Source organism: Nansenia antarctica, assembly GCF_963989245.1.
Source record: "Nansenia antarctica genome assembly, chromosome: 5".
Lineage (NCBI taxonomy): Eukaryota > Metazoa > Chordata > Actinopteri > Argentiniformes > Microstomatidae > Nansenia > Nansenia antarctica.
Window position 1 is genome coordinate 60,445,353 of NC_137690.1, and position 17,500 is coordinate 60,462,852.

The 17,500-nt window shown below is 44.6% G+C and overlaps 2 protein-coding genes across 3 annotated transcripts in view; one reads left to right on the forward strand and one right to left on the reverse strand.

Moving 5' to 3' along the window:
* Positions 1-7,477, forward strand: part of rftn1a (raftlin, lipid raft linker 1a) — a gene marked incomplete at both ends in the record, with an annotated part of 13,638 nt that extends 6,161 nt beyond the window's left edge. The window contains 9 exons of the mRNA XM_080531790.1: positions 748-850; positions 2,323-3,127; positions 3,409-3,540; positions 3,808-4,011; positions 4,300-4,409; positions 4,508-4,611; positions 4,949-5,024; positions 5,370-5,453; positions 7,463-7,477. Coding sequence (XP_080387916.1) covers positions 748-850; positions 2,323-3,127; positions 3,409-3,540; positions 3,808-4,011; positions 4,300-4,409; positions 4,508-4,611; positions 4,949-5,024; positions 5,370-5,453; positions 7,463-7,477 — 1,633 coding nt within the window. The remainder of the gene's footprint in view (positions 1-747; positions 851-2,322; positions 3,128-3,408; positions 3,541-3,807; positions 4,012-4,299; positions 4,410-4,507; positions 4,612-4,948; positions 5,025-5,369; positions 5,454-7,462) is intronic.
* On the reverse strand, positions 6,740-12,465 carry oxnad1 (oxidoreductase NAD-binding domain containing 1). 2 transcript variants are annotated; one of them, XM_080530605.1, is made up of 8 exons: positions 12,411-12,465; positions 11,978-12,135; positions 11,609-11,672; positions 11,289-11,392; positions 9,764-9,905; positions 8,744-8,995; positions 8,351-8,459; positions 6,740-8,214 (listed from the first exon to the last, which is right to left on the reverse strand). In XM_080530605.1, exons 2-8 carry the CDS (start codon positions 12,085-12,087, stop codon positions 8,057-8,059), a joined length of 939 nt encoding a protein of 312 aa, XP_080386731.1. In that variant the 5' UTR covers positions 12,088-12,135; positions 12,411-12,465; the 3' UTR covers positions 6,740-8,056. The 2 variants fall into 2 exon arrangements, with proteins under 2 accessions (XP_080386731.1, XP_080386732.1); XM_080530606.1 differs by lacking the exon at positions 12,411-12,465 and adding an exon at positions 12,310-12,371.
* Positions 12,466-17,500: the final 5,035 nt, after the last annotated feature.

Here is a 17,500-nt window from a genome sequence, read left to right on the forward strand (position 1 = left end):
GATATAGGCAGACTTCCATTCTCACCTAACGGAATGTAATAGGGATATGTATTGTGTAAAGGCCCATGGCATTCAGGATACATACACATGCATGCTAAAACAGACATCCTGTCACACTCCCACGCACACACACATTTGAACACACTCAAACACACTCAAGCACACACACACACACACACACACGCACACACACACACGCACACACACACACACACGCACACACACACACACACACACACACACACACACACACACACACACACAGAAGCAGTTGGGTGCCGGACTGCTCCTTTTGATCTCCCTCTGCCAAGTGGTCCTGCTGCTTCCTGGCACCTGTCACTGTGGAGACTGTTGATTGCATCATCAGCACCCACTGGAGGGGAACAATACGCTGAGAGAGGAAAACCGTCCCTCCTTCCTTTCATCTTTCCATCTCTCTGCCAACCCCCTTCTTCCGTCCTCTGTCCTCCTATACTCCCTACCTCTTCCCTTTTATCTCTCCATCTTCGCCATTCCCTTCCATCCTCCCATCTTCCCTCTATCCACTCTTCCTCTCTTTCTATCCTAAAACCCTGTGTGTGAGAATGTTAAAGCACGAGTGATAGTGATCCACAGTAACTGTCTGCTCACCCTTTGTTGCATTCGATATTTTCCCAACACTGTTTCTATGACTAACGTCTGTGTTAACGTCTGTCTTCCTTGCCGTCCTTTCTTTTCTCGGTCCCTAATATCTTTTTCTCACTCCAGTTCAGAGAAGACCCAGCTGATGGGGCGTCGCCTGGAAACGGACGTGTGTGTGGCGGGTCACCAGACCCCTGAACCGGAGGTGATCCAGAGCTACGTGAAGAAGGTCAGGCTTCTCCCTTAATCCTATCCATGAATCCCCAGCATGGACCTGTACTGTGTACATAATCATCACGCGTAATTTACATCGTTGGCTCCCAAGGGGGCTCTGTGGAGAAGCTGCCCTGGGGCACAGATCTAGGATCACGTCTGTTCTTTTTGATGCTAAAGGAGGGGTGACGAGGAGATACCAGGAAATCACTTTAGACTAATGAGGTGCTCCTGACGTGAGGTAAATGGTGAATGGACTGCACTTCTATAGCTCCTTATTCCAAGGCGCTTTACAACGGCCTCTCATTCACCCATTCACACACACATTCACACACCAATGGTGGCGTGGGTTAGCTACCATGCGAGGCGCCGGCCCGCTTATTGGGAGCAATTTGGGGTTCGGTGTCTTGCCCAAGGACACCTCGACGCGTGGCCAGCCAGAGATCGAACCGCCGAACCTCCGACCTCGCAATCATTAGACGCCGGCTAGCTCGTGAACCACGGCCGCCCCTATGTCCCTGTTTCGCTTGATGTCATCATTCATGAACTGCTAATTCAGTCCAAGAACTTTCTTATGAATTCACCCAATTTTACACAGACAATGATAAAGGGGATTGAATAGATTTGCACAATAACACAAGGGAGAGCAGTGATTGCATTGACATGCACAGGGCTGAGTATAATGGTGATAGGACCAGGCAGTGTGACATGAATAGCCATCAGATAGCATAGCGGCCAGAGGATGTGAGACAAATTACTCAGGACTCTCAGGTACGAGACAAGAAGACAGAGTGGTGGGCCGTATCAGAGGCGGACAGTGTCTGGTCATGTTCTCCCCTCCACATCTGACTCCTTCTAATGTTTCCTATCATTCTAATGTTGCTAATCGTGTTGCTGAAACATACTCATTAAACCTCCCTTTATCAATAGCAAGTAAACATGATGCGCACATTATTGTGGTATGTGAGTGTGTGTGTGTGTGTGTGTGTGTGTGTGTGTGAGTGAGTGTTTAATAGAGAGAGACAGAGACAGAGAGAGAGAGAGAGTCACACATTTGTGTTAAGTGCTTTTGGTGGAGGTAATCAGAAAAGATGCTTCATTATTGTTCTCTGGTAGTTAGCATTCTGATTTCTCTCTGACGAGCCTATCTAAAACTGTCAGCCTTACATATCAACTGACAATTAGCCAGGAGAGCTCTGTGGGAGGGACGGAGAGAATGATAACACACACACACACACACACACACACACACACACACACACACACACACACACACACACACACACACACACACACTCTGGATAATGAGGTTCCTTTGTCATTTGAATATTTGATCTTCAGGGATGATTAGGTTGGCTACTTAGGTTGGCTGTTATTTTTCAGTAAATCTAGCCTGTGTCTGAGGCTTTGTTTGTGTGTAAATGAGGCTGTGTGTGTGTGTGTGTGTGTCTGTGTGTGTTTTAACTGCTGTGTGTGCTGTTTCTCTAGGTCCAGGATGTAGCAGAGCAAGGTGTGTTATTTGTGGGTTTTCTGCAGCAGCCTGGCGGAGGACCGTGTTTCCTGGGACACTGGGACCCAGAGGACCTGTCCTCCCTGCACTCCAGCCCCTCCCCCATACACAGACACCCCCCCAGCACCACTCTCAGCCCAACAGAGCCCAGAGCACCAGACCACAACCTCTCACAACACACAGATCTGGACACATCTGAACACAACCCTTTAGAGCCCAACACACCTGACCATAGCCCCTTAGAACCCAACACACCTGACCACAGCCCCTTAGAGCCCATCCAGATGCAGCTGGACCACAACACAAATGGACTAACAGACCGAGAACAGAACCATAGTCCAATCATATCACCAGAGTACCAACCAAACCACTGCCTTGCCAAACCAACAGAATCAACTGACAGACCTCAGAATCACATGCTGGTTGATCCAACCAAGAATGACAACCAGAGCCACCAGAACCCGACAGAGACCACATGCACAGAGAGACATCAGGACTTTAGACAAGCAGAATCCCTAGGGACTGAACCAGACTACAGCCCATTAGAATCAACAGAGCGATATAAGAGAGCAGAGTCAGACCTCCAGACTCAGGGGGAGAGACAGAGCCCAAGCCCAGCCAGACACAATCAGATTGCAGGGAGAACAAATCAGGACGCCACACCAGATTACCAGGACGCTTCCCTCGGGCTAGAACTTGACGAAGAGACAGGGATAGGGCCAGAAACACCTCTGCTTCAAGGTGGGACCCAGAGGAAGGGTAGCCATGGAGACAGGGATACAGGTACTTTTAACTTGTACTATTATGTCATAGCCTTGAATGCTACTAGCTTCTTTTTGAAAAAGCTTTTCTTACAATTCGTACATATAGTATATGGGTGTTTCAGCTTCCTTAGTGTGGATAAGAGTGTCTAAAAATAACAACGGCTGTTAAACCAGAATATATCAGGTTTTATGGTTGCTGTATTTTTTATTCATAGGAAGACTTTTTATTAACTGAAGTAGCAAATAGCCTTTCCATTTTTCTGGTTAAGAGTGTCTAAGTTGATGCGTATGCAGTTGTAGGTAACACACAGGACCTGGAGGAGTTCCAGAGTAGCAGCAACAGAGAGACAACAATCCACAACAACAACAACATCCAGGTCAAAAGTTCAGAGAGAGAAAAGAAGACAACAGCGTCTCTACCAGCACAGACCAGTAAGTATTAAGCATGCTAACCTTAAAGTAAGGTTATAATGCTACGTCAACTGGATTTAGGGTTTCTTGTCAATGTTTGAAACGCGTGACAATATTGTTAGATTTCAGCGTGTGTGATTTTATAGCCAAACGAAAGACAAAAGCATGTTTTTTTACTGTGTCTCCATGTGTGTGTGCGTGTGCGGGCACACACGTGTGTGTGTGTGTGTGTGTGTGTGTGTGTGTGTGTGTGTGTGTGCGCGCGTGCCCGTGTGTGTATGTGTGTAGGGGTGCAGCTCTTTGCCCTCTATAACAACATGGGAGAGCTGTGCAGTTCTCTGAAGTTCTACTCCTTGAGGGTTCCACTGCGACTACAGACAGAGGCAGGGCTGGTGACGGAGGTCGACGCCAACTGGCTGGATCACATGACTCAGCATTTCACCAGCGGAGCCCTCCTCATTGACGGCTTCTTTCACCTAGGAGACGACAATGGTACAGTATGATCTGTTGTCATAGCATACCATTCTCTCATTATGGGAAAATCGTCATGAATTCATTTGAACTAGAAAAAGACTGTGATCAAGACTTTAATAATAATGCAATGAATTTGCTAGTGCTGGGCTGCAGCAAAAACCTGCTGACCTTATAGCTATGGTATACATCCAAAGCGATATAAGGCTTAAGCCATGTTCAGTCACCCATGATGTAAGTTCATACAAAGCCATGAGGGGATCAACGGTAACAGAAATAGTGTTGTGTCTCTCTCTCTCTCTCCTTCAGATAACGGGGTCTCATCCGTGGACAGTGTGTTCATCTTCCAGAGCTCTCCGGAGGAGACCACACCCACTATCTATGATGCCATCGTAGTTGAACAGTGGACCATTGTTGACGTAAGTGTGTGTGTGTGTTTTGTGTGTGTGTGTGTGTGTGTGTGTGCGTGCGTGAGTATGTGCTTGTGTAATATAGTGTGTCTGGCATTCTTCATCAGGGTGTGGTAGTTAGGACAGACTACATCCCCTTGCTCCAGTCTTTGGCTCCCTATGGATGGAGACTGATGTGCGTGCTGCCTACCCCCATCGTCAGGACTAACAGGTACACCAAACCATGACTCAGGACCACTGGGTACCATTCTAAAACACTATCATGGACAAATACTTTTGATATTTCTCTAAACAATCTCAAAGTAGCTGTACTGTGTACTGTAGGTCAGTCCAAAAAAACCTCTTATAGAATCTTAGATAGCACCTGTCTAGCCAATTCATTTGGGATTAAAGTATATTTCTGAACAGAATGAGTTTGACACGACATTAGACCTCATTCTTTTAATCTGGGAGCAAATACACTTCACAATTAACAGAGATAATACAGACAGAGATGATTGTCATATCAAAGTGGCATGTCAGTATTAACACTGTTGTTGTCTCTTCAGTGACGGGAGTCTGTCCACCAAGCAGATCCTCTTCCTCCAGAGACCTGCCCTCCAGCGCAAAAAGAAAGACTTCAAGGTTCCTTCCTCTATCCTTTCTCTGTATCCTCATCCTCATGTAGTAGCATCTCTGTCACTCTCTCCTTCTCTGTGCTTCTTTCACATGGTGCTGTGTCACGGGTAGTGTCGATAGAAAGTCATGTTTCTAAATATAGGAAACAGATATACAAATATATGCAGGTAAATGCTAAGAAGGAGAATTCTAATTATAGTCCAAATCTTCAGTCTGTTCTTTTGGCTGAAAACTGTCCAGGAGAGAGACATCAACGGGATAGACTTTGTAGTGTTTTGTCAGGTGCTGGGAGAGAAGAGACAGAGAGAGAGTTAAAGGGAAGAAACCATCTGAAATGTGTCTCTCTTTCAGATATTGAATCTCAGGGGTCGTAACAGGGCGAAGAAAAACACGATGGAAGAAACACCGGAGAAGAGAGACAAGAACGTGTCCCAAGTGACGGAGAGAAGAGGGATGGATGAAGCGCGGAAGTACTCGGAAGAGGAGGAGGAGGAGGAGGAGCAGGAGGCGGGCAAGAATGGGAAGAACAGAAATACAAACACTGGGAATGTGAAGGCAGATGCACCCGAGAGGGAGGAAGACAGCAGGAGTGAGACAGAACCTCAAAATGACCTTTCTCTGTGCATGGAAGGAGGGACCACAGACATGAACCAGGAAGAAGTTTGTGAACTCGAGAGAGTCCCATTGGCCGAGCAGGAGAAGACAGTGATATGTACAGGTGTTAGAGAGAAGAATGGGTGTAGTGTTACGAGTGAAGAAAAGTCAGAGGAGAGGGTCGCTCAACCCCTGAATGAGAGAGCTCTGTTCTCTGGTGTGTGTTGAGAACACACAGATACTGGACCCAAGATGGTGGGAAACGGACCAGATGGACTGAAATTGGACTGTGACGTAGTTCCTCCATGAAGCCAATAATACTCTCACCATAATATTGAGTCTGTTCAAAAGCCTTTATATTCCTGGCATATCCATATCACATGTACTACTGCCAACATGTCATGGCTTCAATCAGACTTCACTTTTTGACCTCTGTAGCCTCAATTGTTTTGATGTGCTGCCTGGAAGCCCTGGGAAATGGGGTTGACATTGTGTGTCGCGGGGAGGCTTCTGTCCTGTCGAGTTGTGTTGTGGGGAGGCTTCTGTCAAGTACGGTTGGTTCTTTGGGCCAATGTCATTCTCATGTATTATTACATGTCTGTAATAGGACATTAATAACACACATGGGGTCAGTTTCCAGATTCTCCATCTCTGCTTTTTAGTCCAGGGCTAAAAGACTAGGAGACTAGCCCCTAACCATGTACAGCTGCAGATCAGGGTTCAGAGGTCAAAGCCTTAATTGCCACAGTAACATGACTCTTTAACATCAACAGTGTTTTCCCATATATGGACCCTTGTCAAAAGGTCCATTATCTAGAGGGGGCCTCAATATCATTGAGCAGACTGACTCTTATACATGTATTATTAGAGCATACTGGATTTATTAGAATATCATATACATATGACTGAAGACTATAACCCATTAGTCAATGACTGTCTATATTATTTTCTTTGAAAGGAAGTGCTGATGTGTACATTTTAAAACAGCTGTTATTAATACTGCCCGGACCATGTGTGTCATGTGAGTGATTTGATAAATCAAGTCTTTATAGAGAAACAGGGGAAATAAAACATTCAAAACTAAATGACTCCATTTGCTTTATTCGCATTCATGTGATACTGGTATACATACTGCCTGTTTCTTCTCAAATAACATTTTTTTTTATTTCACCACGGCAACCCCCACAGAGAGGAGGAAAACGAGAAAGTTGCAACGGTCGCAGAGGGGTTCATCATGATACTAACCAATCAGCGACCACCTGGTGGTTCCATTACAGTTCACCATGGGAGACGCCCTCTGCTCCGGTATGGGAATCAGCGCGTGTGAATTCAGGATGGTGTGTGAGAGCATGTATATGTGTGTGTGAGAGGGAGAGAGAGAGATAATGAGCAGAAGGAAGAGATGGGGAGGGGACAGTTGCCAGTGTGTGTTGGAGAGGTGTGTTATGGACTATCGTTTCTCAGTTTCTAAAAATACACATACTGGCGTGATATTCTCTTCTGAACTGTATGCGATGCTGATCTGAAAACAGGGAACTTCTTATTCACTCCCTCTCAAAACTGAAACGTCTGTTTCCCTTTAAATGACTTCTACTTGCAGGAAATATGAATAAGCGTTAGTATTAAAATTACTATACAATAAATTATACATATTATATTTATGTAACAGCAATTTCCTAGAACAAACAAATTTAAATTAACATTTGTGCTATGTCATAATTCATTTGATTCATTTTAACAAAATAAAGTCACTCAATAAATGTTACATTACCGACATGAAAGAGTAAAGTTTATAACAGAGTAGAGTTAGTGTAGGTAGGGTTGTTCTCTGTTCTTTATGATGCCCACAGGTCAAACCCAGGTAAAATAGATACTAGATACTAGATAATAGATACCTGAACCAGATGAGAGCTTGAATTTATCTTGGCAAGATGAGTTCAGTTGTGCGTTAGTTCATGTTGTTGCAAAGTTGTGTCAGCTGAGTAGAGAGTTCAGGTGAGTTTCAGTACCCGGCCTATCTGGGACAGGTGAGGTTCATTTCAGAGGTTACACAGATGTTCAGATAACACCTGAGGAGAATGCGATCCAACCATCCCCCCCAAAAGAAGGTACGTCATGTTAATGTGTGTGAATGGTCTGGGTGGGTCCGTTTGTCTGACCCTTGAGGTAGAGGGCAATGTGGCGGGAGGGAGGGAGGGGTCCTCACAACATGACTCATACAGACGGGTTGGGGTCAAAGGCTTGGTTGGAACATGGTTCTGACAACACCAGGGGGTTGTGGGTTTGACTCCCACATAAGCCACATAAACGTGGCTTTGGATAAAAGCGCCTGTCAGGGTTGAGTTCGGGTTAGGTGGGCCAACCCCCACAGTTCATCCACTAGCCCAGGGTTGGGTTGTGGGGGGCGGTTAACTTGCCAGTTAGTGATGACGACAGTGTGGCTTCTACCACCACTTCTCAAACAGGATCCTGTTCCTGGGCAGGCCCAGACTGAGCAGGGTCTTGGAGAAGCTCTCAATCATGGGCGGGGGGCCACACAGGTAACACAGCGTGCTCTGGGGGTCGACATGACGACTCAACTCCTCCTCTGATATCCGCCCATCTGGGGGACGGAAAGTAAAACATGGAAAAGTACTTACTGTACATGTTCATATGTCTCAATGACTTCCCATTAATTACCTAGACTGTGGCGGTTGGCGGACACTGGAGTTCTATTATGGTCATTCTGTGCTACTCACGTTTCATGTACGGTTGAAGTGCCTGGTCGATGTCCGAAGTCTGCTCGGTGATGTGGAAGTCACAGGAGAATGTCTCGGGGAATTCCTGACACACGTCTATGATGGTGTTCTGAGTACAGAGAGGAGGCCCAGAGATGAACGAGGACTCATCTCTACCATAACCCCATGCCTCACCACTGTGGCTGTCCCCTGGTGCATAACTCAAGACACACATGAACTCTCTTTGACCTGCATTCACTACTCTCTCACACACAGGCAAGCCCTTCCCACACGTATGTAAATTAACACAGTTGTTTATGATTCTCTTTATGGTGTACATACATACCGGTACATACACACACACGCACACACACACACACACACCACACCACACCCACACACAAACCCACAAACCTTGAAGAGCAGCTCTTGCGTGTTCTTGGCGCTGTAGCAGAGGTGGGTGGAGCCTATGTGGTAGCAGCTCCTCCTCCCAGAGTTAGCAAGGTTCCGTCTTAGCAGGTCGGCAGCATGAAGCAGGATGGAGTATAAAGGGTTAATCCCCACACCGCCCGCCACCAGCAGCAGGTCAACCGAGGGGTCAGAGGGCACGGGGTCATAGAAGAAGTCCCCGCCTACCCTCATCTCTACATGGTCGTTCACCGCACACTGTAGGAGAGAGAGAGGGAGAAAGAGATGGGGAGAGAGAGGGGAGGGGGGGAGTGGAGATGGGGATACAGGGTTACATAGAGAGGGTTAGAGAAAGAAGGATAGAGGAAAAGAGACAGAGACCAAGCAGAGAGACATAAAAGGGATTGGTTATTCATCACTGAATAATGGCTCAGTTATCATATCATCATATCAGTGCTTTCTATTCTCTACAGTAGGAAAAAATGTACTCTGTCTGGAGGTAAAAACAACTATCATTGCAACATCAGTTAAGCCGCTTCTGAAAGAAGTCTCTAGAGACTGAATAGTGAGCAGTCACTGTTACACGCAAACACACATCTATTTGATGGACGAGAGCTCAGAGCCGTGAGGGGGCGCTTTTGAAGACAGCAGCAAATATCCTTCCACTTCCCTTTCCATGTATTTACTTACTTACTACACACACAGAAAACACACACACACACACACACACACACACACACTGGTGACACTAGTTGCTTTAGCCCCCACACTCTTACAGAGAGGAGCGGGAGAGTTATCAAACAAAAGGTTAATCAAAAAATACCAGAGAGCTTTCTATCCAGTTATACACTGCTCAGAGAAAACACAGCTACTGCTACTGAAAATGGCCTCGATTAGACATACAAGCTAGCTACACATACATGTACATGGATGGACTGACAGTCAGACAGACAGAAAAGCTACCTGCTTTCCTAGAATTTAAGAAAAAGTGACACTTTATATTACAATTCCTCTATTTTGACTCACCTTGGTATGGATCCAGTGTGCAGGGGGGTGTTTTGCGTATTTGACAGCGAGCTCCACAACCCCCTCTCTTTGCAGCAGGCCTGGACTGGAACACATGGAGAACCCCCCCACCTTCTCCATCCCTGGAACGAAGAAGTCCACCCTACACACACACACACACACACACACACACACACACACACACACACACACATGCACACAAGCGCGCGCACACACACACACACACACACACACACACACACACACACACTTAGCATAAACTTAGCAAAAAACATGCTATTCTTATATTAATAAAGATATACAAAACGCTCTGTATCTGAACAGGGTTTCATGTTTTGCCCACTCCTTCTCTCCCACCTGTTAGAATAACAGACCTGTCATATGGAACGTAGGTGTTTACATTCAGGCATTTACATCTCTTTACAATTTATGCTGAGGGGCAACTTACCATCCCTACCATTTATGACTCACAACCACCCACCTACAGTATGGCTACACTTGAAGAGACAGACCATTTACAGTGGTGGATGTCCTTTTCCAACACATAAATAAAACATGTACGTATTCACAGAAGTGTGTCTCAGTAAGAGTAGGCCTACTGTCTGTCGGTGTCTGAAATTGCGTTTGAAAATGTCACCATAGTTTGAAATCCCCCACACCTTTGTGCTGTCTTAATATTTCTAGCAATTTATTAATTTTGTTTAACTTTATTTGACCAGGTAAGTTGATGGAGAGCACATTATCTGTATCAACAACCATCACAAGAAGACTTAATAATAATAATAATAATAATAATAATAATAATTCATTGTATTTATATAGCGCTTTTACGGGGCTCAAAGACGCTTACAGTGGAGAGGAGAGGTGTAAATCGAACTGTACAGCTAGTGTAAAAAGAATATCAATCGCATACTACTGTATGCAACTTCAGTAGAACACTGCTCTCTAGTGCTGGCTAAAAGTATTACAGTGCTTATAAAAGAGGATTGTGTAAGAGCTTCTCAAGAGTATCCCAAACTTTTCTGACCTTTAAACATAAAAATAAATGATTATCAAAACAATGGACCGGAATAAACTAAATGCAACTGGCTGCTTGAGGAACTAGTGGGTCCCAGCCACTCTTCCTGAACCACCATTTGGAAACCACAGTTGGTCTAGCTGAAAACTCACCCCACTCTCCATGTTGATTAGCCTGTGTTACGTCCAGTGAACTCACCCCTTGTTCTGTTATCCTAAACATCATACTGTATAACACATGGGTAGTCTCCATGATCAGGGTTTAATAAAGTTTACATTACTTTTTTGGGCAGATTTATCGAAAGCGCCTTACAACAAATACTTACAATTACAAGTAAATAATCTATCCACCAGTCATTGGCTGTCACACTGCTAGAAGAAGGAAGAATTACGTTTTCTTTTTATTATTAATAATTTATTCATTTACAGTAGATCAACTTTACAGGGGGGTAGTGGGGATGAAGAGGTACGGTACAGTTAACATGTAAAGTGACTCCTTTCTACTCACCATTGTCCAGCTCTAAAGCTGAAGTCTGCGTGCACGGCCAGTCTCAGGCGTTTCACTGTCTCTGACTCATCTGTGATACCACACACCCGCGCTGGAAACACCGCCTGGAGAGAAGGAGACACCAATGAAGACACAAACACAAACACGCTTCAACCAGAGAAGCAGTCCTCAGAAAACAAGTTACATAACCAATAACATTCAAATCCCCAAAACCTTCACTGATGATGATGATGACGATGATGATGATGATGATGATGATGATGATAATCCTCCTCTAACTCATATCAACTTGACAAAGAAGATGATATGTTGGTACTCACAGTCTGTCTGTAATTGCTGGCTGTTCTCTCTAGATGCTCAATTTGTCTTCTAGATGCCATTTTCCTGAAAAAACAGGAGAAAGTAGAAAAGCGTAAATGTCACTTAACGAAAATGTCAGCTGTCCCCCCCGCAAAAAAGTGGTGAACAACATTCAAACCGCAAATTGACTTTGACCTTATTGTCAGCTAGATCCAACTTGAGGCGAATCATACTCTAAAAAAAGGCGAGTAGTTCCGGTGTATGAGCACTTTGGAAGTGTTTCAGAAATGGAAGTGACAAGAATGTATTGATAAGAGCCTAGCCCCCCAACAATGACAGGTGGCCCACCTGACCGTAACAAAGCTGGGCATATTCGAGATGGAACTTACCTGGTGATCAGACAAGGGCACAACGCACGAGCCCGGAGCAGACCCCCGGACGCCCCCCCGGGCCGTGTGAAGCTTCGAGCAGCAGAGCTCAGCAGACACGGGACGCTCATCTCCACCTGGGACTCGATCTATGACAGTCCGTCACTCCAGGAGGAAAGCTACAGGGAAGGAGACAGAACCGTGTTGGTGGCTAGTGCTTACGGACCCCCCATTCCTACGAGCTATACATTCCACAGCTGTACGTCTTATGTTTTGTTATTTTTTAAAAACCTGCGCATTCATGTTTATTGCCGGTTGATGTCAAGCTAATATACGTACGGTACCAGCCTTACCTAGTCGAGCTTTTACAAAAACATATTTCCATCACATGCAGCAAACGACTCCGATATGACTGTATACACCCCAGTTGTAAATAAAGTTGTGTTTCTCATACCAAAAGACGAGAATAATGTCCATGAGATCCTCATTATGCCGGTTGGGTAACCTTCTCTCGAAATGTGACTGTAGAAATGACCCCCGGAAGTGGTTAGCGTCGTGTTGCGCTTCGTTTCTGTCTACCGTCACAGTTGCGCAGAAAATGCAATTTACACTTTCTGGTGTAATTCATTGCACAATTTCAGAGATGTGTTATCGATCAGTTCGTTGTAATTAAAACGAGTGAAATCCCATAGACAGGCAAGGCAAATGTATTTGTATAGCACATATTCATACAACTGAATGCCAATTCAAAGTGCTTTACAGAACAATAAATACATTAAAGAAAAAACAACAACAATTAAAACAATTAAAACGTTCACATTTCATTTTTTTTGTGTGTGAAAGTGGTCAGACATAGCGACATCAATAGCCATTATAAATGACGCTTTAAAGCCACTGGTGATGAATAGATCTAGTGTGTGGCCCCGAACATGAGTAGCACATAGAAATACAAAGAGTGTTTATTTCTGATACTGTAGTGGAAGATATTGGCTGTGTTCAGAATGGCATACTAGCATACTACTCATACTACATATGACGTAGATTTGAGTATGCGAGAGCGTTCACACTGTACAGTATGCAAGATTTGAGTATGCGAGAAATGTAGTATTGATTGATTGATTGATTGAAAACTTTATTAGAATGTTTGCAGAAGTAGGTACATGAAAGTACATATTACATACAAGGTCAACTAAAAGGATAAAAACCCAAGAAAGCCACTGGCTTATTTCAATTGGGGTCCTTGATTTTCAATTCATCGTTACATGTAAGACAGACATAAGAAAAAAACTAGTACTATCTACAAGATAATACAGACAAATAACTATTACTATCTACAGGATAAACGTACATCCATCATGGGAAGAACAATACAACAAAACATAAGGTATCGGGTAGGACAGGTGGGGACATACACCACAGGTGGGGGCGGGGGACAAAACACAAAGTATGTACAGTGGGTAGTTCGGGTCTTTTAATCTGATTTTTGTTTTTGTTTTTGTTGTTTTAGAGGGTCCAGTTACGGATTGCAGCCTCCTGTAAATGTTTTTTGAGAGTGGTTTTGAAGGTGGGCAGTGTTTTGCACTCCTTTAAGATTATAGGAAGGGCGTTCCACATTTTTACTGCATAGTTTGCAAACGAGTTTAACCCCTTGTTTGTGGTGCAACGCGGTTGAACGTGGTTCGTGGAGCTTCCTCTGGTGTTGTATGTGTGGACGTTGTTCACTTTTTGGAAGTATGTTGACAGGTACTTGGGTGTCTTTGTGGTGTAGCGTATCTTGAAGACCAGGCCCAGTGCAAGCTGCTGCACTCTGTCAACTACTCGTAGCCAATCAAGGCTCAAAAAATGAGCAGCGGTTAGATGTGTCCTAGGGTTGATGCCTAGCAGAAGCCTAACCAGTTTATTTTGGGCTGTCTGGAGTCTTGTTTTATGGGCCTTTGTGGTTCTATAGTACCATGATGTTACGGCATAGTCGAAGTGACATTGAATGAGAGCTCCTGATAGGGTCCTCAGTGTGTTTTTACTGACAAGTGAGGATATCCTGTACAAGAATCTAGTTCTATGGTTCACTTTTTTGATTACTTTTGCTGCCATTTTATCTCCGGAAAGATTTGCCTCTAAGATGGAGCCCAGGTATGTAATATCCTCTTTTCTTGTGATATTAATGTTACCCACTTTTATTTTAAAATTTTCAGCCTTTCTGAGTTTAGATGGGGATCCGTATAGGATGGTTTCAGTTTTACCTAGGTGTATTGATAGTTTATTGTCAGCTAGCCAGATGCAGATTCTACTCAGTTCAGTGCTTAGCGCTTTTTCCACCTGCAATATGTCCCTGTCAGAGACCAGCAGAGCCGAGTATGTAATATAAACTCCTCAAAAAAAGTTTGGAAACGTTATTTCAGTCGATTCTTCCTCCCCTTTAATAATACCAATGGGTATTGTATTTTATATCTTTGGAAAGCCTTATTAGTCACCTTTACAACGAGGTACAACTTGTAAGGATCATGCATTCGTGGAATGAGTAACACAGCTTAACGTGTGGGTAGCGGGCCAAAACGATTTGCCAAAATCCCCTGCAATATTCTTCTGTTGGTATTCACTCTCGTTTTGAGCTTCAAGTGCTGGCAGGTGTATGTCAGTCACAGGTGTGTGACTGGCACCTGAATGGCACCTAATTGACAGGAATGATATTCTGGGGCCAGTGGCGATCCCATATCTCCAGAATCTGGGACCTAACTCCACCCTCCATGATGACAACGCTCGCCCCCACAGAGCCAGGATCATCACAGAGCACCTCCAGTATTTGGGAGTGGAGAGGGTGGAATGGCCTGCCGTGAGTCCAGACCTCAACCCAATTGAACACTTGTGGGGTCAGCTTGGGCGTGCTGTACGTGCCAGAGTGACCAACGCAACCATGTTGGCTGACTTGCGGCAAATCCTAGTTGAGGAATGGGATGCCGTCCCACAGCAGTGTGACCAGGCTAGTGACCAGCATGAGGAGGAGGTGCCAAGCTGTTGTGACTGCATATGGATCTTCCACACACTACTGAGGTCCCTGACAATGTAAAATTAATAAAGTGTAAAAATGGCGAATATGTGTTGTTTTTTCCTTTTTACTGTGTGAGAGTGCAATCATCCAATCCACCAAGCAACTCAAAACGAGAGTGAATACCAACAGAAGAATATAGGGGATTTTGGCAAATATTTTTGGGCCGCTACCCACACGTTTAGCTGTGTTGCTCATTCCACGAATGCATGATCCTTACAAGTTGTACCTCGTTGTAAAGGTGACCAATCAGGCTTTCCAATGATATACAATACAATACCAATTGGTATTATTAAAGGGGAGGAATAATCAACAAAAAAGCGTTTCCAAACTTTTTTGAGGGGTTTAGGTTAGAATTGTTACTTTTTCTATTATTAGAAATCTGCTTTGGCCTAGTGATAATTCTAACATGAATGGGTCTAAATATAGTATCTGCATCTGCATAGTATCTGGGAATAGTTATCAAGTTTGACAACTTTGCAGTGTGAGTGGAATTCACTTTGTTGACTCTACTACTCGTCACAACAGAGATGGAGAAGGTGCCAGGCACTGACATAGGCTTTCTTACTTGGGATACTAAGCCAGCAACTTGGGTCCAGCTGATTATGAAAAAATGTCTGGGTACAGCTGTAGCCCTTGGGATCTGTAAACAGTCAGTCACATGGGGAGGACTGCACAGCATGCTGCAAGTTGGCTGCTAGCATTGGCTGTCCAGTCTGTTGGGGTGGAGTCTGCCAGTTCTAAAAACGGAGGAGCGATTCCAAAACAAATTGAAATTGTCAATAAAGCCTACAGCTCTAGATTTTTTTTTTAAAAGACCACTCCAAACATTTCTTAAATCAGCATCTCTACATGTATGGCAGCCATTCCATTCCAGTGTCTGTTGAATTCCAACACAAGCACGCCTCATTCTACTTAGTGAGGTACTGATTAGGTGATCACCTGAACCGAATCTTATTTAACAAGGAAAAGTATAAAAACCACTGCTGTGGTCATCGCTATCCTCTTGCAATAGGATCTCTGGAAGGCAAAAACAGTGCTAGTAGTACCTCAAAAGTAATTGAGATTAAAAAAAAACGATTGACCATGCCAAAATAGTTGAAAAGAAAAGTTTTGAGTGAGGAAAACCCAATGGCTTTACTTTAATTGAATAAGGGGTTATTTAAAGGATATGGTGAGTGTCAGGTTGCTTCCATCCTTAAAATTCCAAAGACGGAAGAACAAGAACAAGCAGCAGACATTGGGGACAACAAAGCTACAAGCTACAATGACTGAGATGACCGCCAACTCATTGGAATGTCACTCAACAAGCGTAGGATAACATCAAGTGCAAACGGCAACTGGGATGAAGTGCATGGCGAGGACAGTCGAAACAGGCTCCTTGGGACAGGGCTGAAGTCGTGGAAAGCTAGAAAAAAAGCCATATCAAAGAGAAGCAAAGAAGAGCCAGGCTGAGATTTACAAAAGGGCTCTTGGTGAGCCAAATCCTGGACTCCTCAAATACCTGGATCAGACCAAGGCTTTCTGTGAGCCAATTACTGACATCTGTAACCTCCCTGAACACACCACCTCTGCCTAGAGTGGCCTGGGGTACCAAGGATAAGGGAGCTGAGGACACTGAGATCCCAAGCAAGTCCTCCTCCGTGGACACATCCTGACCCTTCGCCGTCCACACTCGATGTGAGGAGCTGATCCGTCAGGAAAGAAGGCCTCTGTTGGAAAGGTTCCCAACCAGCCTTGTGGTGAGGAAGGTATCCAAGAACAGGGCCAAATCTTCCCTGTCATTGGGATCAAGGGACCCTGAGCAGACGCTGCAGAGTATCCAGGAAGCGAGAACATGGCTAGTAACACTTCTTCTAAAGAGAAGACCTCCTGGAGGAAGCTGAGAAGTGGAAGTTCAATCTGTGGAAGAGGGGGAGGGCTGCAACTTCAGATAAGAAGACCATGGTGGTGGAGGAGAAGGTGAAATGGTCACTCTAGGAAGGGGAGGAAGAGGAGGAGGAGGAGGACACTGAGGAGACACATGGATGTTGTTTCCCTTACATAGATTTAATTAAATTGCTTAAGAGATGATGTTCTTATACTTCTCATTCTCATTTACCACCCACCTGACCTTCAGTGACCATATAAAACACCTGTGCAAAACATCCTTCTATCATCTCAGAAATATTTCCAAACTCCATCCCACTCTAACCCTGTCAGATGCAGAGAAACTTGTCCATGCCTTTATCTCCTCAAGACTGGACTACTGCAATGCGCTCTTCATCGGGATTCCTGGCAAAAGCATACAGAAGCTGCAATACATCCAGAACAGCGCTGCCAGGATCCTGACGAGAGTCCGCAAATACGACCACATAACCCCCATTCTACACTCACTACACTGGCTCCCTGTCTCATTCAGAGTTGACTACAAAGTCCTTCTTCTCACCCACAAATGAATCAACGGACACGCACCTCCCTATCTGCAAGAACTCATCACTCCACAAACCTCCACCCGCACC

Excerpts from the sequence above, each read along its gene's own strand:
- oxnad1 (XM_080530605.1), bottom strand. The coding sequence starts at position 12,087 with ATGAGCGTCCCGTGTCTGCTGAGCTCTGCTGCTCGAAGCTTCACACGG. Across the intron at positions 11,673-11,977 it reads TGCCCTTGTCTGATCACCAG|GAAAATGGCATCTAGAAGAC; the intron begins GTAAGTTCCATC and ends CTGTTTTTTCAG. Across the intron at positions 8,460-8,743 it reads CGCAAGAGCTGCTCTTCAAG|AACACCATCATAGACGTGTG; the intron begins GTTTGTGGGTTT and ends CTCTGTACTCAG.